General features: G+C 41.1%; 1 protein-coding gene across 1 annotated transcript; it reads left to right on the top strand.

The window, feature by feature from the left end:
* The first annotated feature begins 1,113 nt into the window (after positions 1-1,113).
* Positions 1,114-27,030, top strand: LOC138980117 (dynein regulatory complex protein 1-like). The gene is made up of 20 exons (XM_070352931.1): positions 1,114-1,319; positions 1,702-1,902; positions 2,421-2,472; positions 2,844-2,900; positions 3,389-3,463; positions 6,569-6,706; positions 8,157-8,366; positions 9,312-9,451; positions 11,605-11,664; positions 12,128-12,202; positions 13,684-13,830; positions 16,470-16,567; positions 18,014-18,126; positions 18,735-18,824; positions 19,932-20,030; positions 20,902-20,949; positions 23,773-23,924; positions 24,362-24,514; positions 25,535-25,637; positions 26,218-27,030. The coding sequence occupies exons 1-20, from the start codon at positions 1,204-1,206 to the stop codon at positions 26,281-26,283; spliced, it is 2,193 nt and encodes a 730-aa protein (XP_070209032.1). The 5' UTR covers positions 1,114-1,203; the 3' UTR covers positions 26,284-27,030.
* The last annotated feature ends 67 nt before the right edge of the window (positions 27,031-27,097 follow it).

Below are 27,097 nucleotides of genomic sequence, written 5' to 3'. Positions count from 1 at the left end.
ATATTTTTTTTACCCCCCCAAATGCAAAAAAAAGTCTAGGGTCGCGCGAAAAAAATAGGGTCGGTCGGGTTACCGTAAACAGACTATTTTTTTTTGTGTGCCTAAACAGGACCGAGGTACAACTATTTGTGGGAGAAAAGCATGTCAGTTTTCTACAAGAGAAGCAGATTTGTTGTGAAATTCCGACAATTTTAAACACACAAGCAAAATGAAATTGAGGATAAGCCCGGCGCAAAACTCAGCACATAATGAGAACAATGAATGAATTTTCAAATAATAGTACCGGTAATACGACATGAAAGGCAAACGGCAGCCGACAAAGGGGTTATGTGATCATGATGAAAATGCCTACTGTATGACTATGTCCTACCAATTTCTTTGGCTTTCTTATTTATTTTTTCATTTATTTTTTCTGTTGGTGCATTTGCTCTTTTTGAGTGAACCGGGCTGGGGTACACTGAGAAGCAGGACAGAGGAAAGTGCCAACTTTTGCTTTTCAATAATGATTGGTACATGATATGCAAACGCATATATGTAGGCACACGACACTGACATTGCTATCTTCGAGTAAAATGGGAGTCTTACATATTTTATTTCAATCATTAGAAAAACAAAAAGAATTATTTTGTTTAAATGTACGGTTGTAACTGCAGACACAAAAGTTGAAAAGCAGAATCAGTGCCGGCGGCAAGTCTTGGTGAGAAAATATTTTCAGCTGATTGGACTATTACGCGACATTGATAAAATTAAAAAAAATTTAAAGTCATTAAACTGTGCCGCAGAAAAAAAACCTGAGAATGAGAAAAAGACACTTTTAGGTAAGGGTTGGGCTGGGACGAAGCGAAGACAGGAATCTATTAGTTCTGAAATTGTCATTCTGCTGGTAGTTCTTTGCATCATCTGTTTACTTTTTATTTTCTAAGAGTCTCGAGAACCGACGAGTCGTTACGGAGTTCCCACTCCGGCCTCAGTTCAGTCTCGGGAGGGGAGGTAGGGGAGAGGAGGGGGGGGGGGGGGGGAGGGGGAACCTTTATTTCGAGAGCTTGCAGACTGACTGGGGTGCTCCGTGACCGACTCGCCGGTTCTCGAACCTGGTGGCTCCGTAACCGACTCGTGGAAAGTCACGTGATTAATGGCGGCCGCAGCATAGCAACAAAAGACGAATCGTCGGCAAAAGTTCAGGAAGATAAACATCAAGTAATCATGAGTTCCAGTGACGAAGAGGAAGAAGTAGGACCTTCTGTTGATTCCACTGATCCAGAAGAAAGAATAGCTGCAAGAAGACATCGCATCACACGTCGAATCGAAGCAGTCAGAAGGTTAGATCACAAGCGCCTTTGCTTTGAATGTGTGTTTACTCTTCCGTACAGGTATATATGACATCATTTTTAAACATTCTGTTTTCTCACAGTGCAGAATGCGGGTATGTGCAAATATCAGTTCAATCTATATAGAAACTTATCACAAAGAGGTTTGTCTGACATTGTTTCTTGCCTCCCCTGTTCATTGCAATGCCTCCTGGAGGCGGCTAAATGACTTGAATTTTGAGGATGAAAGTCGCTTGTTTAATCTAATGCTTGTTAATTATTCTCTAATGGCAGGTGCCAGGAGAATTCGCATGTTTCCGAATATATGCATTTAGAGCGCTTACTTCCTTTTGTTTATCAGATCGCTAAATAACTTGTGATCTGTACCCCACAGAGCGGCTCTAGGAGAAGATGGAGGAGACAATAAGGAGATCAAGGAGGAGCTCGGCAAGAGCCGCAAGCAGATGGAGGAGAGCCGACTGCGGCTCACCAAGCTGCGGAAAGATGGCTTTGAGCTCGTCACCAACATCCGTGTGGCTGGCGATGCTCGCGAGTCAAACCGGCGAGGTACGGAGGAGGATGCCAGAAGAATCAGGTAAAAAATGATGTTCGATATATGGCTTCAGGTTGTGTAAAAAAAAGTGTTTTTGAAATAATAAAATCAGGAAGAGGAGAACAGTGTTGATATTAGATACAACAGAAGTACATCACGTCAAAAAACGTCACGTTGATAGTCGTCGTCGGCTCCTGTGGCGCACCCGCCAACCACCAACCCAGGCGGGTTATCCAGATCCAGATCCAGACATCCACACTTGTATACATGAATGTTCCTTGTTATGTGCTGTCAGTAGAAATAAAAGAAAAAACACCGACATACACACACACACGCACGCACGCGCACACACACATACACACACACACACACACACACACACACACACACACACACACACACAGTGACACACAAAATCCCCCACACATACACACACACACACACATAAAGGCGCAATTAAGCAACATTAAAAGCCTGGTTTTGCTCCAGCACAATTTTATTTGAGCGATGTCATTTTTATGACTGGTTTATGATTTATGTTTGGGGTTTTTTTTCTGCAGGAAAGAAAGGCTTGAACAAGAGGCAAAGTCAAGTGCTGAGAGATTTGAAGAGGTGACTACTTCTCTGTGTACATATACTGTTACGTCATTGTTCAAATGCTCAATGACACACATACACATAAACATACACACACACACACACACACACACAGGCAGCTCAAAGAGACACATGCACGTGCGTCTATAGCATGTAAAGGCACACATGCACAGCGTAAGAAAAAGGGTCAAATACCTCAACAAACACAATCTAAACCCTCCACAATCAACGTTTTGCCAAAGCTATTTTAAAGTGAAAAGTGTGCGTAGACTTTCTGTGGCACAGAAAGTCTACACACACTTTTCACTTTAAAATAGTTTTATATTTTTCATTTGCTGATTTTAAAGTTTGTTTCCTCTTGCACAAAACTTTGCTTTTCGTTTCAGATTACCAAGAAATGGGAGTCCGCTCTGCAGAAAGAGGTGCCACAATCACTTCATGAGGTGAGAAAACTGACTCTTGTTTTAATCCTTATGTGTATTGCACAATTGTGACCCTCCACCACGATATGAGTCGCATGTCACCTCGCGCGGTTCTGCACTAGGCTTAATATAAGTCCGGGGAGTGTCTGGTAACAGTGTGAGGGTCACCTTAGTCACAGGCTCATAACTCAAACAGTTTTTGCTCTTTTCTAAAACGGCTTTCACCACTGGATAGAGCATAAAAATCTCTTTAGGAAAATGTAAAAATATGAAAATCATGCAAAAGGTGACATGCGACTCATTCCGTGGTGGAGGGTCACAATTGTGGTCCATGTCATGTGGACAAGGCAGGCATAGACTTTAGAAACATTGTTACAGCTGTCAGCATGAATTAGTACTGTAGATCTGTGTCGCTCTTGTGTGACTTGTCAGAATTTCTCTTCTATACTGTCTCTTTTTGTAATGACTGTTTTAATATTTATTAAGTTTTCTTTGCTTGTGTTTTCCAGATGCTGCTGCAGCAGAAGAGAGCCTGTGATTCCATGAACGATGAGAAAAACAAACTGATAACAGAATTCCAGCAGGTATGTGATCGAACTGTCCCAATAAAAAAAATATTACGGATCAACCAATGTCAAGAAACTTAGTCTGTGGACTTTGTATAAGCTTTACTTGATTATTTTCAGTCTTTTTTTTAAGGCTTTTGCGATATCGTTTCAGATTTGATTAACTCACTGGTAGAGAAATATGATGAACAGTTACTCTGTCTGTTCCCAAGTAACACGCATATTGAATTCCCACTGGTTTCCCAGTGGTGAATAAGTGGGAAGAGGATGGGAGAGTGGGCCCACTCCCATCCCACAGAACTCCCACAGTCAAAAGCTATGGGGAAAAAGTGGTATAGACCTGGGCCGTCCCTTAGTCTCTGGGAAACAAGCTTGCACTTCGACAGAAATAGGATAAAAGTGGGAATTCCCTCTTCGTTCCCACACAGCGTGCGAGGAAAATGTTCCGACGCTGCAAGCGCGAGTCACACTGCGCGAGTCTGCAGGAAGTTGCCCCATCAAGATCGGTGACGTCACAGCACACGCTGTTTACACTAGACTCGTTTGAATCGTAGCAAACATTCAAAATACACCGAAGTATTTTATATGTGTGTAATTATTGCAGTTCTGTTAATAACAACTGTTGTCTCTAGAATGGTTTATTTACTCACGTGATGACTAAATATTTTCAAGGATTTTTGTTTTCACTGCGGGACTATTATTCTGCCCTGTTCAGTTCCGCGTTGGGCCTGCCGATTCAGAGTGTTTGAAATTTGCTACACGATTAGTGGGATTACTGTCAAACTCGAAGGTTGATAAACGCATCCACACGGCTTTCCCACGTGGCTGCGCGCGCGCTCTTAATCCAGCGTCAAGTTGATTTGAGTGATTAAAAACTAGTGTGTGTGTGCTTGAATATGTATCTGTGTGTATCAGTTGTTCTTGTTTTTTTTTCTCTTTATACATTGATGATTTTTAAATTCGCAGGACTCTTGAGACGTTCGCAAGAACCCAGTCCTCTACGGAAGTCAGAAGAAGAAGAAGAATTAAGAAGTCCCACACGTTTCCGATTTAAACCCCACTTGCTTCCCACCTGAATCCCACTTGCTTCCTACCTGAATCCCACTCGTGCCCCACCCGTTTCCCAGTTGTGTCCCACCCGTTTCCCACTCGTGTCCTATTTACTTCCCACTGGGCTCCCACTGGAAGTCGTAATCAAATCCCACCTGGCGCCCATGTGGGACTTCCCACAACGTCACCATGTGGGATCCCACTTGGGGCCCACATGGGATCCATGTGGGAAGGTTACTTGGGTTATCACTTCAGCAGAGAGGAATATGTCTCAGCCAGGCAATAGACATATTTTGTTTTTTCAGCCAGTGTTCCATAACTTCTTCTTCTTCAGCGTTCCAGAATTTTTCTGGTTACGTGTGAGCTCGTTTGCCCATTTGGGTTCCCCACACTATACTCTGAGAGCATAGTCAGCTCACTCCGTTTTGTTGAGTAGGCATGCTGGGTATTTTCGTGTTTCCATAACCCACCAAGCTCTGACATGGATTACAGGATCTTTTCCGTGCGCACTTGGTCTTGTGCTTGCGTGTACACACCAAGGGGGTTAAGTCACTAGCAGGTCTGCACATAAGTTGACCTGGGAGATCGGAAAAATCTCCACTCTTAACCCACCAGGCGGCAGCGACCGGGATTCGAACTCACGACCTCCCGATTAGGAGGCCGACGTCTTACCACCATACCACTGCGCCCGTCTGTTCCATAACAAAATTGTAATGATGACCCAGGTCAGGTCACTCTTCTTTCTTCTTCTTCTCGATCGCTCAGACAGTTTGAACTCTGGGCCAAGATGCACGAGAAAGTTACCAACCGGGTGGGAGTCTGCCGCAGTGTTGGATTGGTTGAAATTGACATTTAATGTGATTTCAACGAATCACATTCCGTGGTTTGTTTTCACCAGTTTTGGTTGCACCCACTTTCCCTTCGTGCACCCCGGCCCCGGTATCACAGCAAGAGCAACCACAATGATAAGGGTTTAACAAATATTTCTTGCGAATACCACAGGTGTACCCCCCGCGGGTTAGGGGGAAGAATTTACCCGATGCTCCCCAGCATGTCGTAAGAGGCGACTAACGGATTCTGTTTCTCTTTTTACCCTTGTTAAGTGTTTCTTGTATAGAATATAGTCCATTTTTGTAAAGATTTTAGTCAAGCAGTATGTAAGAAATGTTAAGTCCTTTGTACTGGAAACTTGCATTCTCCCAGTAAGGTAATACATTGTACTACGTTGCAAGCCCCTGGAGCAAATTTTTGATTAGTGCTTTTGTGAACAAGAAACAATTGACAAGTGGCTCTATCCCATCTCCCCCCTTCCCCCGTCGCGATATAACCTTCGTGGTTGAAAACGACGTTAAAGGCATATGTACGCGCTCCCGTGTTTACAAAGTGTAGTTTGCCCATAATCGATGTCAAACGCACCATAAGACCATATAATGACGATATGTCACCATGCGCGGACCATAATACATGCATTACAGCTTGTTCTAGCCTCTGAAAAAGTGAGGATGTCAACAAAGCCGCGGTGTTAGCTCCCTTGCATCAACGTTACATGTGTTGCCAAATCTATAAATAGGACGATCCAGATCAAAATGAAAATTAACATATCTCAACATTGAAGGGGTCCTAGACCACAATATTTTGCAGGGAACTTAATTTAGCATGTCTCCAGCTGTTGGTAAAGCAATTAGCGTGTATAGTCATCGAGTACATATGCCTTTAAACACCAAATAAAAAAAGACCACAGGTGTGGGCCAGCTAGGACACAGGAAAAGGGAAGGTGCATTGGGGAAGGGTATTCTGGCATCAGGCACAAGGGCCGAGGGGCACGAACCAAGAGTGGGTGCCACCCAAAACGGAGAGAACAAACCGCAGGGTCAGACTGGTTGAAATCACAACAAATCTCAATTTCAACCAATCCGACACTGCGGGTGGCTCCCGTTTGGGTGGTACCTTAATTCCTCATGTACCTCAGCCTCTGGTGTCCATCTTACTCATTGGTTTGTTGCTTCATGAGTCTTGCAACAAAAAACTGAGCTAAATCAGTATTACGGTACATGTATTTGCATTTGCTATCAGGATTTGAAATCCAAGGACGACCTCTACGTGAAAGACCTGAAGAAGATGGCGGAGGATGTTGACCTGATGATCGAGAGAATGGACGAGCAGATCAACAATGTCACCAAGGCTCATCGCGAGGAACTGGAAGAAATTGAGGTCAGAGGGAGGGCCGCGTGTACATATGTGTGGGAGAGGGGAGAGTGAGCCTGTTTGTTTGTGAGGAGAAGATACATAATATTTTATTGTTACAAAATACATAATATTTTATTGTTACAAAATACAGAATATTTTATTGTTACAAAATACAGAATATTTTATTGTTACGAAATACAGAATATTTTATTGTTACAAAATACATAATATTTTATTGTTACAAAATACATAATATTTTATTGTTACAAAATACATATTTTATTGTTACGAAATACAGAATATTTTATTGTTACAAAATACAGAATATTTTATTGTTACAAAATACAGAATATTTTATTGTTACAAAATACAGAATATTTTATTGTTACAAAATACAAAATATTTTATTGTTACAAAATACAAAATATTTTATTGTTACAAAATACAGAATATTTTATTGTTACAAAATACAGAATATTTTATTGTTGCAAAATACAGAATATTTTATTGTTTCAAAAATACAGAAAGTTTTATTGTTACAAAAATACAGAATGTTTTATTGTTACAAAATACAGAATATTTTATTGTCTGAGGGTGGGAATTCGTTTTGACAATTGCAGTTAAAAACATTTATTCCAGCCAAGCACACCCAACATATGCAGCTATTAAACAAATCAATGACATCCATTGAATACATACACTAGATAAAAGAAGAAAGAAAGTATATGTGTCATTAGCTGACATTAAACGAGGGGTTTGAGATTCATTTGAATGCAACTCTTTCATACTGTTGAACACATAGTAGAATTGTCCTCCTTGACTTCACTGTGCATGGCAATAATTATTCCTTGCAAGAACAGTCACAACTCGCCCTTAATGACGCTGATGGGGTCTATGTCGACCAAAAGAGTGGGATTCCCTGTAGGTGGAGTTCCTGGAGGGGGATTCCCTGTAAAACATGCAAACCATACTCGAATTTCTAAGAAATATCAAACAAGATTGAAAAACATTAAATTCTACCGATGTCGCCAAGCATCACGTGACTTTCAGCGATATCAGCGACACGCTACAGGAACTAAATCATGTGGTATTCCCTGTATACAGGGAATCCCCCTCCAGGAACTCCACCTACAGGGAATCCCACTCTTTTGGTCGACATAGACCCCATCAGCCTTCATGACAAACAACGACGACTAAACAAACCAAGACGTCTCTTCTTAATTGATCCGAAATGTACTATGAAGTGACATCTCTGACGTCATAAGTTAGAAAAGGTAGATCGAGAAGACGTCATAATGTGAAGCATCTCTCACATAAAACATTGTGTCACATCTCCCAGTAACTGACAAAGAATTTCCAAAAAGAAAAGTCTGTCTCGCAGTGACTTCGTCATATCAGCAGAAGAAAATCAATCGTGCATGTATCGGTGTCAGATCTTGTTAAAACTCACACGATTTCTTCAAATCCATTTCAGCGAGCCTTCGTGGCAGAGAGGAACGAGCTTCTGGAGCTGCAGAAGAAGCGTTGGGAGGAAAAGATGACGCTGCGGGTGGAGAAGGAGGAGGAGTGGGTGAATGCACGACTCAAGCGTGTCGATGAGTACGAGCAGCAGCTTCAACACTTGAGGGTACAGGACACTGAGGAATACAACATGGTCAAGATTCGCTTGGAGACGGATGTTCAGGTGAGAGAATTTAGGCAGAGACAGAGAGAATGTGTTTGCTTCTTCTTCTTTTTCCCTCTCTGTATACCTACTTTTTCAGGAATCGTGAAGAATGGTAAGGTAAAACTGTACAACAACAAACAATCATCGATTGAAAGGGACAGTAAATCAGTTACAAAAATGTTGCATCAGTATACATCCATTAATGGAAGGGCGCTGGTTCTGTGCGGCGCTTAGTTTTCGAGATAGGTGTGACTGACGAAGAACAGGACGTCACATTCCAAATAAGCACGACTATGTTGCAGGTGGAAGCCGCTGAGATTGCATTTTTTCGGGAGGTTTCCGCAAAAATAGATATTACACGATTTGCGCAAAACAGTTGAGAAGCAGACGATCTTTGAGATCTCTGTTCGTCTCGTGATAACGTTATTTTGTGTGATAACGATTCACTTGCAAACTAAAGTATACAATTTGGTGTGTCAGTGGTAAATGTAAATAGAAATGTGTAATACAGACAAAGTAAACAAATAAACGTGTTTTTCTCGTGAAAATGTTGCGTTGTGCGGGTGTTTGGGTGGCCACGTGATGTACACAAAGCAAAGTGCGGGACGGACTCTGCTCTGTGCTGTAACACTGGCAAGTTCAAAACACGAGAAAAACGATTTTGTTATGCGGGCAGCCATGGGGGATGTATGTATTTTTCAAATGGTTGTAAAATAAGTCTTGTATTTATCACCGTACTCAGGCCCTGTTCTTTTTTTCGTCACACCTAAAACCATTATTTCTTGTGAGCGACGCAGCATTACATTTACCCTTTTTGTTCTGGCAAACAAACTGATGAAATATCATTGATGAGTGGGTTTGACTCAAAACAATGAGCATTTACTCATGCACCCAGAATGGAGATCATGATCATCGGGATATGTGGTTTCTAACTGTCATCATCTGCTTGGTGTGTTGAAACAGATTCTGGAGCAGCAGCTACAGCAGATGAGGGCAACGTACCAACTGAACCAGGAGAAGCTGGAGTACAACTTCCAGGTGCTGAAGAAACGTGACGAGGAGAACACCATCACAAAGTCACAGCAGAAACGTAAAATCACCAGGTGAGAGAGAGAGGGGGGGGGGGGGGGGTGGGTGAGTGAGAGAGAGACAATTCTGACAATTCTGTATTTAACGAGGGTAATAGATTAAGCAGTTATCTGATTTTTTACATCTAGCCTCGCCCTAAAGAGGGACTAACAGACCTGGGAACCCATACGATTTCGGCGTATTTTGTATGCTTGATTGTCTAAAATACAATCAGTACGGTACGTGGAAAATAAATACGATCAAACAAATTCATAGACTACTTTTCTTCACAATCGTAACTTAAACCAATCCAGTATTTGGGAGGTTTGAATGATGTGTTGAGTACACTCATTTTTCTGAAAATACCACAAGTTTCTTTGAGAATGCTGCAAATGCAAAACAGGGGTTCCCAGGTCTGGACTAACTAACAATTTTTTTTTTTAAACAACAAAAAAACTTCTTTATTTCAGCAGATAACTGAAGAAAGAACACAATATACACATGTACACAAAATGCATTGCAGAGATATATATATATATATATATACTAGATGAATACCCGCTTCGCCGGGTACGGCTTCGCCGGGAAGAAGTTGAGCCAAATACCCAGCTGCGCCCAAGAACAAGAACAAATCTTTAATTGTCTAAGGCCACAGCCCCATTACAATAGTGGTTAAAATAACAGCAATAGTATCTGCACAGTCATAGATTATAGTCACGCATAAAATTCAACAAATACATTAAGACCCTGATGACATTGTCACTGAACCTGATTTATAAGGGTTCGTCTCTTCTGTAACATGAAGAACACAAATCTGCTGAAGCTGTTCATCACATTATCCTCATTACTGCCACAGAAATACACAAGTTGTTGTTGCAGCGTCTTAGAGTTCGAGATTTTCAAATACTTTGCTCGAAGGTCTTGATAAAAAGGACATAAAAATACAACATGGTGTTCATCTTCTTTATCAGCTGTACAGAGAGGACAGTTTCTTGTCGTTTGGTTTGGTGCGTACCGAAACTTGTGAGCGTTGATTTCGGATACTCCTGTGCGGAAACGAGTAAGAGCAACTCTGTACTTAATATCTTCGATTAATTCAATGTATTTCTCTTTTTCCAAGCATGTTTTGTAACAATTATAAATGTCGAAACGTTCACTGCATTCTAAAAAGGAGAACCATTCTTGACAAAAACAATCTTGTAAACGTCTTTTAAACTCTTGTAAGAAACACTTCTCATTCCCAACCATTCCGTACATCCACACAGCAGCAAAACCATTACAACATAAAAGACTCTGCACATGTGTGACCCAATTTGTGTGGCCCTTCGATGCCAAATTACATAAAGCTTTATATGCAATCTTGGAATATCTTGAATCAGGTTGCTTCAGCAGTGTAAACCAGTATTTCACACATCTGATTGCAGAGATAATATACAGCGGATGTCTTCCCAATTCACCATACACAATGTTGTTTGGAGTTCGAATTGTCACTTTCAGAAACTTTTTACACGCAAACAGGTGGACCCTTTCCACAGAGTCATACTTTCCATATCCCCATAGCTCTGAACCATACAAGAGCATAGGGGCGATCCGTGCGTCAAACAGTTTGAAAAACACCTTTGCCGAATGGCAGCCAAGTCTGTTCAGTAATCTAACGATTTCGATCACTTTCTTTTTCGCCATGGTTGTCTTTGTTTCTACTGCAATGTTCCAGCTCAGTTGGGTGGAAAGGGTTACACCGAGATATTTAAACGAGTTCACAATCTCAAGACGATCCATTCCGTAGAACCACTTGAGAGAGAGAGAGAGAGAGAGAGAGAGAGAGAGAGAGAGAGAGAGAGAGAGAGAGAGAGAGAGAGAGAGAGAGAGAGAGAGAGAGAGAGAGAGAGAGAGAGAGAGAGAGAGAGAGAGAGAGAGAGAGTGTGTATGTATGCATGTACATGTGTGCTTGTGTGTTAGTGCATCTGCCTCTGTGTGTGTGTGTGTGTGTGTGTGTGTGTGTGTGTGTGTGTGTGTGTGTGTGTGTGTGTGTGTGTGTGTATGCATGTGTGTGTGTGTGTGTGTGTATGGATGTGTGTGTGTGTGTGTGCCTGCTTGTGCATGTATGTGCGTGCATTGCGCCAAACATTTCTAAATGGGAAAATCTGACTGAAGGAAATCCCTGAAATAAATGTTTCTCTTTTTTCAGGATGCAGGATGTACTGAACGGACTACGAATCAAGCTGGCTAAACAGGAAAAACAATACAGGTAATCAAATATGGACAATGATATAGCACAAGGCTGCTAACTCTTCTTTTCAAGTTAGATCTAAACGGCACTTCTCTGGTTTGGGTTCAGCAATCTCAGAAGAATGGAATTTAATTAATAAAAGATGAAAGCTTACATTTAGAATAAAGTGCTGCTTTTACTTTGCTTGTTTTGATGCTTTTGCTTTGGGTTACTTGAACAATTTATGGGAATAACTGGATGATAATAGATGAATAACAGGTGGTACAATGATACGCATTGTCAGTGCGCCCTTTGACCCATCGAATGGAATTCGAATGTGACTTTTCAGATTGTATGTACCAAGGCGCAAGGCGCACTTGTAAACCAAACCCTGAGGATGGGGTGGCTGGGAATTAGAGTCCTTCATGTAATTCTAAGTAAGGAAAAAAGTTAAACTTGTTGACGTTTCTGATTTTGCAATGCTGTTGTTGTTGTTTTTCAGAGATGAGAACTCACAGCTGAGTGACGACTACAAGAGAATCACAGAACAATTCAGAGACCTGCAGAAAAAGTCAAAGTATGTATTCTGAACCTACTCCACATGCATATCCATTCATTTCCCAAACAATTATCAGGATGCACTTGTGGTTGTGTGTAAGCAGTATTGCTTTTTACATTTAGTCAAGTTTTGACTAAATGTTTTAACATAGAGGGGGGAATCGAGACGAGGGTCGTGGTGTATGTGTGTGTGTGTGTGTCTGTGTGTGTGTAGGGCGATTCAGACTAAACTACTGGGCCGATCTTTATGAAATTTGACATGAGAGTTCCTGGGTATGATATCCCCGGACGTTTTTTTCATTTTTTTGATAAATACCTTTGATGACGTCATATCCGACTTTTTGTAAAAGTTGAGGCGGCACTGTCACACCCTCATTTTTCAATTAAATTGATTGAAATTTTGGCAAAGCAATCTTCGACGAAGGCCGGGGTTTGGTATTGCATTTCAGCTTGGTGGCTTAAAAATTAATGAGTGAGTTTGATCATTAAAAATCCGAAACTTGTAATTAAAATTATTTTTTTATTAAACGATCCAAAAACAATTTCATCTTATTCTTCGTCATTTTCTGATTCCAAAAACATATACATATGTTATATTTGGATTAAAAACAATCTCTGAAAATTAAAAATATAAAAATTATGATCAAAATTAAATTTCCGAAACACGCTCAGAAAGTTAAAACGAAGAGAGGTACAGTAAAGCGTGCTATGAAGCACAGCGCAACCGCTGCCGCGCCAAACAGGCTCGTCACTTTCACTGCCTTTTGCACTAGCGGCGGACTACGTTCAGTTTCATTCTGTGAGTTCCACAGCTTGACTAAATGTAGTAATTTCGCCTTACGCGACTTAATGTTTTATTCTACAGATTCAAAGGGTTGAAGAGTTTGTTTTTATGCACAGAAAAACGTGTGTAGATACATGTAAGGCTAGAGATCTTGGAAAACAAAGGACAAGATCACGATGTCCTCAGTCACTTAAGAATTTGTGATAATGTGATTAAGTGAAGTCCTACATGTATATTCTTCTTGGAGAAGTACAAGCTTTCACACAAGAATTTGTGATAATGTGATTAAGTGAAGTCCTACATGTATATTCTTCTTGGAGAAGTACAAGCTTTCACACAAGAATTTGTGATAATGTGATTAAGTGAAGTCCTACATGTATATTCTTCTTGGAGAAGTACAAGCTTTCACACAAGAATTTGTGATAATGTGATTAAGTGAAGTCCTACATGTATATTCTTCTTGGAGAAGTACAAGCTTTCACACAAGAATTTGTGATAATGTGATTAAGTGAAGTCCTACATGTATATTCTTCTTGGAGAAGTACAAGCTTTCACACTTCCGTTGTTGTTGCGGTTGTTGTTGTTGTTGTTCAGGGCACCACTTACCCCATCTTTCATCAAACATGCACCATATAGCTTATCAGGAAGATATCCCCTTGAAATGTTAAAAGAAAAATGCATTGGCTACAAGCTTAAGAGAAACAACTGTTTTGCAGACACTTCATGCAGATAGACGCCAAGAAGTTCCACGACATCTGGTGCATGAATGAAGAGGAGTGCAAGGAGCTGGTGGACAACATCATGGCCGTCGACCGCGTCATCAACGAACAGCAGCTGGGTCTTCCCTGGGATCAGCCTGATGTGTGAGTAGCTTGATGCGCACGGCTATTCCCAGGGCTTCATTTCTGCCTCCTTAGCTGCAGGCAGGCTGAGCTATTTTATGTTATATGAAGTCATATCCCATGACCTCCCTTCTTTGTCTCTGTTACTTCAGTATGGGTATATATGTTGTATTTTTATAGCTCAATAAATACATCATGGACTCAAAAAAATATATGATAGTGCAGATTCCGATTTGGGCGAAGAACTACTTTGCTCCCGACCTTTGACCTCGCGCCGAACAATGTGACACATTTGTATGAAGTTCCAAAATCGTATTGCACGGCTCAGAAAACCATATCAGTTGCACGCAAAAATGAATCTCAGAACTGATCTGATGTATGAGATGCAATAAGCAAACGTTTCTTTCATTATGAAAGCAATGCAGGTGGGAAAAAACGAACATTCAACTTACAAGATAACCAGATGCTAGCGAACCAAAACAAAAACACGAGTACCCTCCCCTTGCTTCGTTAGCAGACGACTTTTGAGAATCTGTCAGACCGTCCTTACCTGGCACGGTTGGGCTTCGCTATCATCAGCTGTTTCACGTGTTTTGCGAGCAAGTCTACTCTTTTGCCTGGCTCTGCAGTAAGTCCACATTGGCGATGAAGGTATCTAAGAACTTAACATGTGTGTATTTTTCCGTAATCCAGTCATATTCTTTCAAAATGCAATCAAGCGGCGGTGACAGACTTGGGTCCTGTTTTCATCGCATCAATACCAGTTTAGGTTCATGCAAACACACTCGCAAAACAGTTTATCATGTAGATACATTTCAAATAGGGAGCAAATGGTTAAATCTACATATGTGTTCCCTAAAATTTGCTTCTCTGTCAATAAGACTAATTGTATAATAATGCGTTCGAAAAAAACAACGTGGAATCGATTCTGAATCGAGTCGAGTAAGCCAAATGGGGGCCAAACCGGTTTCCCCGTTCCGCCGACCTGAAACGCAAAAGAATTGTGCGCTTCAACTAAATGGATTTCTATACGACTTCATTACTTTCTTGCAACTTATGAACCTTTACTTAACGCTTTTAAACGGTCTGAAAGTAGTGTTACCGCGTACTTATAGATGCACTCATTCGTTTTATTTTTTCAGCGACGGTCACTTAGTTTAAGGTTGCAAAAAGGCCATGTCTCGCTGAAAACACTGTTTCACACTCCACAGATCGCAAAAGTGCCGCTAGTAGTCTACACTTTGTGTTTGATGGTAGAATGGGATATACAGATTACAACACTCGTGGTTTTTTATATGGCTTGTATTTCAGTCAAGACCCAGCGGGAATATCAATCGAGAGCCACTCGCCAAAGGCTCGTGTCTCCCGATGATATTCATCCGCTGGGTCTTGACTGAAATACAAGCCATATAAAAAACCACTCGTGTTGTAACCTATACTTATATCTCGCACGTATCTCCAGACTCGGACTCAAGGCGCAGGGATCTATTCATGCCGTGTGAGATGGAATTTTTTACACAATACATGCACGCATTCACATCGACCAGCAGATCGCAGCCATTTCGGCGCATATCCTACTTTTCACGGCCTATTATTCCAAGTCACACGGGTATTTTGGTGGACATTTTTTATCTATGCCTACACAATTTCGCCAGGAAAGACCCTTTTGTCAATCGTGGGATCTTTAACGTGCACACCCCAACGGTTTTTCGTCTCATTTAAGCACCTATCCTTTCCCCTGAAGCAGAGATAACACAGCAGCTCAGTGCCATACACTGATAAGGCCCATCTCCCGGAGTAGCGAAGAAGTATTTGGGTATAACAGGCAAGCGAGCTTAACAGTGTGCTGGCTGCTGCTGTTGGTAGCCAAATTATTCCCCTTGCCTTGGTTATTTTTGTAACCGTGTGCCGAAACACTACGATCACCTCAGGAAGCGAAGTGCAATCAAACAGGATTGAAAATGTTAGGGCTAATTTCTTAGCCCTATAAAAACTGTTATGCAAACCCGAAGGTTTCCATGAACATACAGACATTCGGAAACCACCAGACCCCATCACAAACAGAACTCTACAAACCACAGGTGTTGACTTTAAAGGCCAACAACCCGGGTGCAGAGTCCGTTGTGAAAGGAGCGGTAGCCTCCCCTGTCACATTTTTTTAAATCGCACTAAGATGCAAGCCAGGAACAGCCGTGTGCGATACAACAACAACCAAGCAAACCAAGACGTCTCTTCTTGGTCGTCATTTCCAAAATAAAATCTCTAACGCCAAAAGGAAAACAAAGTTTGAGAAAACGTCACTATACAAATACAGTGGAAAGGGGGGTTCCACTGTAAATAATGGCATCACCTAAAACTGTTGTAATTGTTTTCAAAGCTTAAATTAAGGCAGTTCTTGACGTCATTTTTAACTCCCCAACAGTGAAAAAAGACATCCCTCAGTTGTAAGCTTCAACTTTATTCCTTCAATTCAACCCCAGATTTTTCAGATATTTGAGATGTGGCTTAAAGTTAATAGTGCACCTTATTACCCCTGATAAAGGCAAGACCATATTCGAGATCTGTTAAAAATATACATTATGTCTCTGTCATGCTTTCTGCCAACTCAATCTTTATTATCTTGTCATGTAAGATATAAATTTGTTGATATTTGCATACAGAGAATTCCTGGAAAACCTGGGACCCCTTCTTGGCAAAGCAAGCCTGAGCCGTGGTGTGTCAGCAAAGCAGGTTGTGCACGAAGTTTTGTCCATGACAGGTTTGTTTCTTTTTCGTTTATTCTTTTTTTTTTCTTCGTTTCTTTCTTTCTTCATTTATTTGAAAGTAGGGAGAGGAATATAGGTGTTGTTCAGACTTGAACGTTTTGTAAATGCCTTCCAAGTGCTTCCAAATTTAAGAACAATTAATTAAGTTATTTTGTGGTCTATTTTAGCGTTGATCATATGTACAATGCTGAAACCGTTGTGAACAGCATTTTGTACAAGCTAAGCCGTCCATCGATTAGGTAAATGTTAAAACATTCTAAAGCTACAATGACAATGTGGGTATGAGCCATGAATCTGTGATAAACAGGTATCTACATGTGCCTTGCAAGTCTGTTCTTTAGAGTTATTTTGCACGGAACAAAAGAATAGAAACATCAGAAGGCACGTACAGTGAAACCCCCTTTTGTGACTTTCAAAAATCCAAGAAAATCAGATCTTAAAAGGGAAGGTGTCAAAAAAAGGAAGTAAATTTACAGAGGCTATGAAAAGAACGTCTGAGAAAGGGGGGTCTTCTTCTTCTTCTTCTTCTGCGTTCGTGGGCTGAAACTCCCACGTACACTGTGTTTGTTTGCGCGAGTGGAATTTTACGTGTATGACCGTTTTTTACCCCGCCATTTAGGCAGCCATACGCCGTTTTCGGAGGAAGCATGCTGGGTATTTTCGTGTTTCTATAACCCACCGAACTCTGACATGGATTACAGGATCTTTTTTCGGGCGCACTTGGTCTTGTGCTTGCGTGTACACACGGGGGTGTTCGGACACCGAGGAGAGTCTGCACACAAAGTTGACTCTGAGAAATAAATCTCTCGCCGAACGTGGGGACGAACTCACGCTGACAGCGGCCAACTGGATACAAATCCAGCACGCTACCGACTGAGCTACATCCCCGCCCAAAGGGGGGGTCTTAAAAAAGGAGAAAGTCGTAAATTTGGAGATCTTCTTCTTCTTCTTCTTCTGCATTCGTGGGCTGAAACTCCCACGTACACTCGTGTTTTTGCATGAGTGGATTTTTACGTGTATGACCATTTTTACCCCGCCATTTAGGCAGCCATACGCCACTTTCAGAGGAGCTAGAGGGATCTTAAAAGGGGGGTTCCACTGTACCAACTTTGTAGATATAAGTGGTTTTGGGTTTGTTTCTTTTTCTGAAATGTCAAATATGTGACCCTCCACCACGAAATGAGTCGCATGTCACCTCGCGCGGTTCTGCGCTAGGCTTAATATAAGTCCGGGGAGTGTCTGGTAACAGTGTAAGGGTCACCTTAGTCACAGGCTTATAACTCAAACAGTGTTTGCTCTTTTCTAAAACGGTTTGCACCACTGGATAGAGCATAAAAAACTCTTTAGGAAAATGTAAAAATATGAAAATCATGCAAAGGTGACATGCGACTCATTCCGTGGTGGAGGGTCACATATACTAAATTAATTGTGTTCTGCAGGGGAGCTTGATGACGAGAAGGAGGGTGACGAGAGTGAGGGAAAAGCCGCCATATTCTCAAAAATCTCTGCCCACACTATCAAACAGATCCTGGAGCTGCTCTGTGATGAATCAGTAAGTTGTTATGGGTGGTGCAGATGTGTGTGGGTGGGAGTGTGTGCGAGTGTGTGTGTGTGTGTGTGTGTTTATGTTTGTGCGTGGGTGGGTCGGTTTTGTGTGTGTGTATATGTGTGTTTGTAATCTGTAAGTTATTTGTCTGGTGTGGGTGTGGTGGGGTGGGTGGGTTTCTGTGTGTGCATATATGTGTGTTTGTAATCAGGAAGTTATTTGTCACTGTCAGTCTTGTGTGTGTCTGTGTCTGTGTGTCTGTGTGTGTCTGTGTCTGTGTGTGTCTGTGTCTGTGTGTGTCTGTGTCTGTGTGTCTGTGTCTGTGTCTGTGTGTCTGTGTGTAAGTTTGAACATTTGTCTTGCTTGATGCAGGGTGCTTGGCTTTGTATGATCTGTCTGTGTTGACTACCTAAACCTTCCTGTAAGATAGTTGGCAGTACGTACTGTTGCTTACTCTGAGCATATTTTCTTGCATTGTTTTTCGATGAATATAATTGCAGTCCTCATCATAGTTGACTAAATTTGTGTTGGCTGATCAGTGCTTTTACCCAGGAATATAGATCGAATGTGTGAAATTGGTTGAATCATGAGTAGTTGTTTTTGTATTTTTTCAGGGCTTCCTAGTGGAGTCGAAGCTAAACAAACTGCTCCAACCTCTGGAGAAGGATGAACGTTCCCTCATGAAACTGGACGCCATCTTTACTGTGAGTGCTTGTTTGTTTGTTTGATAATGTGACATGGAGACTAGCTACTGTGTCACACTTCACAGCAGACTCTGCATTTGTCTGCCGTTGAAGAGCGCGATCTATTTATAGCTGGACGTTTCTTCTATGTAGCTGACACCTGTGAATTGTAGAGTTCTGTTTGTGATAGCTAGGGTCCGGCTGCTGCTGTCTCCTTGTATGTTCTTGGAGTTCTTTGCGTACCCATGGCAGTTTTTGTAGGGCTAGTAAGTTAGCTCTAAAATTCTCAACCCTGTTTGACTGGGCTTCGCCTCCATTAAGGTGATTGTTGTGCTTCTTGCACTCAGTTACAATAGTAAAGATTGAGGGATGTGTGTGTGTGTGTTGTGGGTCGGAGGGTAAAATGTCTGAATGTTGTAAATCAAAGCAAAATGAAACACATATGGTGTTTGTTGGGTGGACAGTCTTGGGTCGTGATTTTCCCTTACTGATGACTTCAATATTTCAGATCAGTTTGAAATAGCAGGCTGGTTGAGTAACCATGGAGGGTAGATTTTCTTTTTTTGTGCTCACATTTGTGAGCATGGGAAGGGAAAAGTGTAAACCAGAGCAAGTATTTTTTTTGTATGCATTGTATGTCCATCCTTCTCGCAAACTAAGGTAACAATTTTTATCGTTTTGTTTTTGTTACTGATACCTTGCTGTTTGAATGTTGAGTTGGATATAGGCGGGGATATAGCTCAGTTGGTAGCGCGCTGGATTTGTATTCAGTTGGCCGCTGTCAGCGTGAGTTCGATCCCAGGTTCGGCGGAAATTTATTTCACAGAGTCAACTTTGTGTGCAGACTCTCTTCGGTGTCCGAACCTCCCCCCGTGTACACTACATCTTTCCTGGCAAAATTGCTTAGGCACAGTTAATAATTGTCTACCTATACCCGTGTGACTTGGAATAATAGGCCGTGAAAGGTAAATATGCGCCGAAATGGCTGCAATCTACTGGCCGTATAAAATTTCATCTCACACGGCATCACTGCAGAGCGCCTAGAACTGTACCCACGGAATATGCGCGATATAAGATTCATTGATTGATTGATTGATATATTTGATTGATTGTTTAATTTGGCCACAGGCCCTGGGAGTGGAGACAGAGGAAGACATTCACAAGGTGTCAACATACTTCATGCATCTGAGGGAGCGGCAGGCAGCTGGTGCTACTTCTGAGGAAAAGGTAAAGATTTTAGCTCAGTAATAAAAAAAATGTATTTTTTATTTTTTTAGTCCATATTTTTATCACTGAATATTATTATTCCTGGTCTTCGACGATGTGCTTCAGAGACAAATGTTTTAGGATTATTTTATTGCAAACAGTCAAGCTTCTGACATGGAAAATGTGAACGTAGAAACTCAAAATTTGTTACAGCTTTTTGGAGGTGTGGTGGATGGGAACAATTTAGTAACGAGCAGATGGATCGAAGGATGTCATGGAGATCAATCTGTTGTTTCCTTGATCTGATCTTAGCAGCTGATGCAGCAGATTTATTGTTTTTGGCTCACGAAGTGTAGCCTATGCGATCGTAACTTTGTCTGTCTGTGCGTTTGTGCGTTTGTGCGTGTGTGTGTGCGTGTGTGTGTGTGTTTGTGCGTGTGTATGTCTGTGGTAGAAACTTTAACATTTCCGAGTCTATGTGTGAGTGGTTATCCAAGACTATGGATAAAGCTCGCATAAGATTACGTCACGGTCAAAAGTGTTTGACGTCAATTAATGCATCATGACGGCATGCCTCCCTGTAGTCTTTCTCTCTCGCGTGGTGTGTGTGGTCTCGGTCATTGTTATTTTGAGCGGGCCGAGACTATTTGGCAGTCGTGTCCCTGTAAGTAGGCTACATGCAGACAGACAGATCTAGATCTAGTGTCTCTCTTTCTTGCACAGTGTCACCTAAGCTTACTGTGTGTGTGGGTGTGTATGTGTGACGGAGTGATTGAGTTTGTGTTACTGTTTGTCGATTTCTTACGTGAGCCTTGATGGCTTCGCCTCTTGTTATCCAACAAATTCTGTGTTAATTGTTAAAACTTTGCTGACTTTCATGTGTGTTTGACAGCAAGACAAGAACAAAGACAAGGCTGAGTCAGAGACTGGTAGCGGAGAGGTGAGTATATAGATTATTTTTTAACAGTGTTGTGTTTCTTGTTAGTTTGGCGTCAGAGTTCCTCTAAGTTGCTCCACCTCAAGGGTCCTGGGCCCCCAACTTTTAGGGTATGGGGGGTCCATGGGAGGGTTTGTTGTTTCAGTTTCAGTGAGGGTTGGGAGAGTTTAGATAGGGGTCAAATGATTGATTGGTTGGTCCAGACCTGGGAACCAATACGATTTTGCTGTATTTTGTACTCTTGATTGTTTAAGGGCAGGTGGGCCAGTGCAAAATTGACCAAATCGTTCAAAACACTGTTTTGGGTATTTTAGCAGATTATGTTTCCATAACATACCTATCATCCATGTGTGTCGGTGTTTTTGTCAAAAGTGTCCTATTTATCTGTCAATAAAGACAAAATGTGAACATGTGTGGCATTGATTGTCTTCTGTAATCGATATTCCCCCGCCAAAAAATGTCTCATTTCAAAGCCTAGTTACGGCTTTGTCCTCAGCAAAACAGTGCATTCACGACATACGAAACTGCGCAGCAGCTCTTGACCTATAACATGACATCAGTGTTTTGATGAATGTTCCATTCACTCAGCCACTTGTCCGTTGCAAAGGCAGCAATCGTAATCGAACGGAAATGTCCTTATTTGGAAGGTACTCGACATCCATTGGTTCGTTTCATAAACCGAAATCGGGAACCAGTTTACTTTGTGAGTGCGCATGCTCAGCTTACGAATTTTGCATACGGAAACTACCGAAGAGACTCTCGGCCATGACGGGAACACCCGAAGTTCACTCGGTTTTACAACATCCTGGTTACACATCAAACGATCGGTGACAACCGAAAGCGAATTTTTCCTTGAGAAACAACCTTTGATACGATAACAATGGCTCGAAATAAGAAAGAGGACAATGTCTTTATTAGTTCGGTTAGCAACAACAAGTAGTTCCGCTGGTACTAGGCCAAAGTTTGGATTCTGTCGGTGTTTCCGATACAGAGGAAAGCTTTGATCTCCACGCAGATCCACAGGTCGCCATTTCCGAACACGCCATGCAGCACACTTTTTACGTCTCGGCACTGGCTTGCTTTGCGCTGAATTTGAGTCAGTTTCTGTGCGGTATCTCCTCGACAAGCAAGTTGAGCATTTGCTACGCAAAAAAAACAAAAACAGGAGAAAGTATCCAACATCAGTCAGATTATCGGTAATGTTTGCTGGGCCTGCCATTTCCCGAACGAAACTGGATCAGCAACTGTTTGTATCAATCTGCACTTTCGTAAATTCCGTCACTGTCTTGACGAACTGTGTCATTTTCTTCACCGCGATACACAGTTCATTGCGAAGAGCTTCCTCAGTAAATCGTTCAGATTCCACGTACGATTTGTTGTCAAAAAACAACTCAAACGAAAGTTTCAAACTCATCATCCTCCATCTTGCTTGTCGAAGCACCAAAGTACTGTATCGATGTAAAAACAAAAGCAGAAAACTTCGAGGAAACCAACAAATCGACGAGATAACGGAAGGAAATAAGTCTCGTTCTGGCTCAAGTAAGTTACCGTTAAAAATACCGTTATTCTCGCATGCAAATACAAACGAGAATCGGGTCATTGATACACGTTTAGCGCTGGGGCAGTATCCCCATGCTGGTTGACAGAGGGAAAGAAGGGATGGACGCATAAATTCTCTGCTGACGTGCTAATGGCTAAGTAGTTTGCAATTCAAATAAACTAAGCTGTTCATTCATAACACAGTTTTGTCCTTGTGTGTCTGTTTCAATAGTGTTTCTGTGGTGTTCAATCTTCAATGTCGTTTTTCTCAGTTCAGCCATTTTGCCTACGGTTACGTCTTGGGTTACGCGATTTCTCTGGCTGTAATTTAGCTAGAGCAATATTTTCTTTTGTAGTTTGTGCAGAATATAACATTCTGGGGGATTACGAAGGGATTTTGCTGAAATTTTATTATAGTCATATCCAGATTATTTCAAAAAATAATTTTGCAAGCGTTACCCTAAAGTTTGACAGTTGTAACAAAGAAGTGTTCCTAACTCCAAATATAAATATAATAAACAAAATCTGCTTCGTAATCCCCTAGAGCATACCCAGAAGGATAAAATAAAACAATAATTAGAAGTGTGACAATCACATCTGATGAAAATCCGTGTATCTCCTGTACTCCACTTTTGTCTGTATTTTGACTGTTTTTGTCGCGTAAAACAAAAACCAGCAACCGAAAATACAAAAAGTGACTATTCTTTGTCATCATTTGTTCATTTCTTTCATAAAATAACATTCAGACACAATAAAACATTCAAAATTGAAAAAAAGGTAGTGCACTGGCCCACCTCCCCTTAAATAACATTGGTTGAATCAGTGAAAAAAGTAAACACAATGAAAAAAATCCTAGGCTACTTTTCTTCGTAAGCGTCAAAGCCGATCCAGTATTTTGCCATGCCCAGTTTTCAACTCTTGTGATATGTCAGGTGCTGGGAAGTCTTGATTTACCCAGTTTAGTGATAAACATGTTATTATATGGCGCCATTTTGAATCTCGTAACAAGTGACGAGACGAGAGCAGGTGATGGGGACAACACTTAAAAATCACGGCTATATTTTCGTTTTTTCTATCATGCCTAGCTATATGATTGTGCAGTGGAAGTTAAGAATGAAGAAAAGTCCTGTATTTTAATTGTACCTGTAATATATCTAGTCCCTATATAACTATCAAAGTATAATATGACTCAGTAATCTGAGCCTGTAAATTGTTTATCATGTTTACAGTATTCTAGAAGTCTTTATACAAAAAATAAAAATTCTGAATATTTGTTTTTTTCAACAGGGTGACGAGTGTGACGATGAGATAACCCGACTCCTGACGGGAAAAGACGACGACGCAGACTCAGTCAAGAGCGACTTGGTGGATCTGGTTCACCCCAATGAAGTTCTGAAAGCCCTCAGGGCCTTTGTTGACGACAACCGCAAACCTGTCAAGTAAGGGCTGCTCTGTGATGTCGAGCTTTCTAGTTTAGAATTTAGTTCTCTTTTGTTATTCAGAAAGCTAAAGGACTGACTGAAGGGGATGGGAGCTGTATGGAGAAGGAGTAGGTGAAGTATCATCAGAAACAGCATGGTGGTTATATTAAGGTGCTAAGAATTGATATAGGTGTCCCCCCGAAAGCAGTATATGGCTGCCTAAATGTTTTCTGAGGATGGTTTTTTTTTATACCTCATGATCAAAAGCCCTTGAGACAGTTTCAAGACCTTTTGCTTTTGATCCTAATTTATCTTAGTTGGCCCGTCTACGATTATTTTCTTAATTACCTGTTTAAATTGCTATCCTGCAGTTATCTGTCTTACCTTGTACATTCCATGTTCAAAGATCAAGTTGTAACCACAACTAATTAAAATGACTCTCTTGAATAAAACAGGGACAGGGGCTTCCGCTCGCAGTTCCGCATCACGGCCCTGGACCAGCGCGACGTCTCGGGCGATTCGGAGTACTGGCTCAGGTACAGCCAGCTGCTCACCGAGAAGAAAGAACGAGTGTGGGATGCTCTCCTGGATGGCCTGGAGAAATACAGGTATTTATGTGTTTTTGTACAGTGACGGTGATATCTCCGCCCCCGCCCCCCGCCCCCTCCCCACACACCCCACACACCCACCCCCCCCCCCCCCCTCCTATAGACTTACAAAAATCAGACAAAAATCAGGTCTTGGAAGGGAAGGAGTCTCGATATGTAGGTAAATTTATAGATGTTATGAAGTGAAAGATACAAAAGAAACGAGGACTAAGCGTACCGTGGTACATAAGCACTAAATCAGTATCTGCTGTTTTGCATTAGAATATAGCTAGACACTTACTATACTATGCAGTTTTAAAGTTGTGTGTAACAATAATGGGTTTTTTTCATACACACCGCAACAAAGATTTTCTCAGCAAAGATTATTCAATAATGTTGATGCTGCAGAGGAATCTGTTAATTGTTACTGTATATCCTTCTTTTCTTACTAGCTGGCATTGCGAATCTTCTTCTTCTTCGTTCATGGGCTTAGACTCCCACGTTCACTCATGTTTTTAGTACGAGTGGATTTGTACGTGTATGACCGTTTTTACCCCGCCATTCAGGCAGCACACGCCGATTTCGGGGGAGGCATGCTGGGTATTTTCGTGTTTCTATAACCCACCGAACTCTGACATGGATTACAGGATCTTTTCCGTGCGCACTTGGTCTTGTGCTTGCGTGTACACACGAAAGGGGTTAAGTCACTAGCAGGTCTGCACATAAGTTGACCTGAGAGATCGGAAAAATTTCCACTCTTAACCCACCAGGCGGCAGCAACTGGGATTCGAACTCACGACATTGTATTGTATTGTACGACTTTCCGATTAGGAGGCCGACGTCTTACCACCATGCCACTGCGCCCGTCTGGCATTGCGAATGACTTTGCATTTATTTCAGTTTTTTACAGAGCCCACTGGTGGTGTTTTTCTTGCATAGCTGATAATTTAGTTAATATGAATGGATCATTGCTGTAGCAACCGCAAATGTCAACAGAGTTTGCTTATCTTTATTTACCTCTCCCTTTGTTGTGAATTTCAGTGAGACGTTGAACTCACGATCCGGACTGCTGACAGAGACGGAAGCACTGCGTACCCAGAATGCCGAGCTCCGGCTTCTGCTTCACCAATATGTCAACTCTAAGGTGAGTGAAAAATTGTGTGGTTGTGTGTGTGTGTGTGTGTGTGTGTGTGTGTGTGTGTGTGTGTGTGTGTGTGTGTGTGTGTGTCCATGCACAGGTTTAGGTCAGTCTGGTATTTTTAATCAGCCTTCCAATGTGTTTGTAAGTGCGTTCATTGTAGGGATATGTATCTTAATTGTTGATAACATGTTCTGTTTGATTAAGGGTATTCAGCTGGTATTTCCTTGTTTTTCACACCCATTTTATTCATGTTTTTATTACTTAGTTAGTGGAAGAATTTTTTGTAACGTATGTTTGATGGTGTATGCTTTTAATTAAGCGTTGTTGACTATGAATGTAGATGTAAATGCTTGTATAACTGTGTTTTAATTTTAAATGTGTCAAACGCAAAGAGCATAATTGTAAAGTTATGATGTTGCGCTATATAAATGCTCATTTATAATTATTATTATTATTAATGTTCTTGAGACAAGGATTAAAAGAATATCTTACATATGTGTAGTAACTGTTCTTTTTTTTACGAAACTTAAGTAACCCTCTTTCTGTTGTTTACATGCTAAATTTGTTTTTGTTGTTGTTGCAGGTGAACGCAGAACTTGAAATCCCTCCAACAAGAGTGCTTCAGCTGGAGCTGAACCCTAGTTACTAGATCTTCCATATTTGCTGTTTCAAGTCGTCGTCCTGTTTGAAAGTGTTGTCAAAAGCTGTGTGCTGATTCTATCATACAGAACACTCTTTGTACTGACCTTTTTCGTAAAAAAAAGGATACAAAACAATTTATGTTCTGGCCTTTTCTCGTCGTCATCACACAGTAACTATAGAATTTTTTCTCCTGTGCAACACAATACTGAACAGGCTGTGAACTGGCCTTTCCCGCCCATTTCATTACCCCTTAAATAGGGACTCTTTTCTGCTGTGCAACACAAGCAAAAGCTGTCTTTATCAAACAATACAGTACGTTTTATGAAGTGGCCTTTTCCGTCCATCATCATTTTCTATAGTTTCAGCATGTACATGTGATATTGGTCTTGTGCTTGGGAAAAAATGTATTGTTTGATTTCAATACTGCAAAAAATTCAGAAGATAAGGAAAATGTAGTTGGTCCTGCTGACAGAATATAATTTAAATGCATTTACATTGAAGTGAACATTTTGCTCTGTTAGTGTTATATTTAGTGACATATGTGTCAGCATTCTGAGGAGAAAAATGGAAGAAGATAAAATGCTTACATTTTAATTATACAATAAGTTTTGAAATTGTTGTCTCACATGGTATTTGTAGTCTTGAAATTTTTTTTTTCTAGTGGTGATTTTTCAAAGCAACAAAAAAAGCTGTGATATTGTGAAATGTTTAATGTACACTGTCATCAGAATAAAGCTTATCTGGATTTAGTGTACATTACTGGTGACAAATGAAATGTTTTTCTGTGTGTATTTGTGTGTGTGTGTGTGTGTGTGTTTGTG

The sequence above is a fragment of the Littorina saxatilis genome, linkage group LG11, assembly GCF_037325665.1.
Source record: "Littorina saxatilis isolate snail1 linkage group LG11, US_GU_Lsax_2.0, whole genome shotgun sequence".
In the NCBI taxonomy this organism is placed as follows: domain Eukaryota; kingdom Metazoa; phylum Mollusca; class Gastropoda; order Littorinimorpha; family Littorinidae; genus Littorina; species Littorina saxatilis.
Note: the sequence above shows the minus strand (reverse complement) of the source record. Positions and strands in the feature narration are given on the sequence as shown.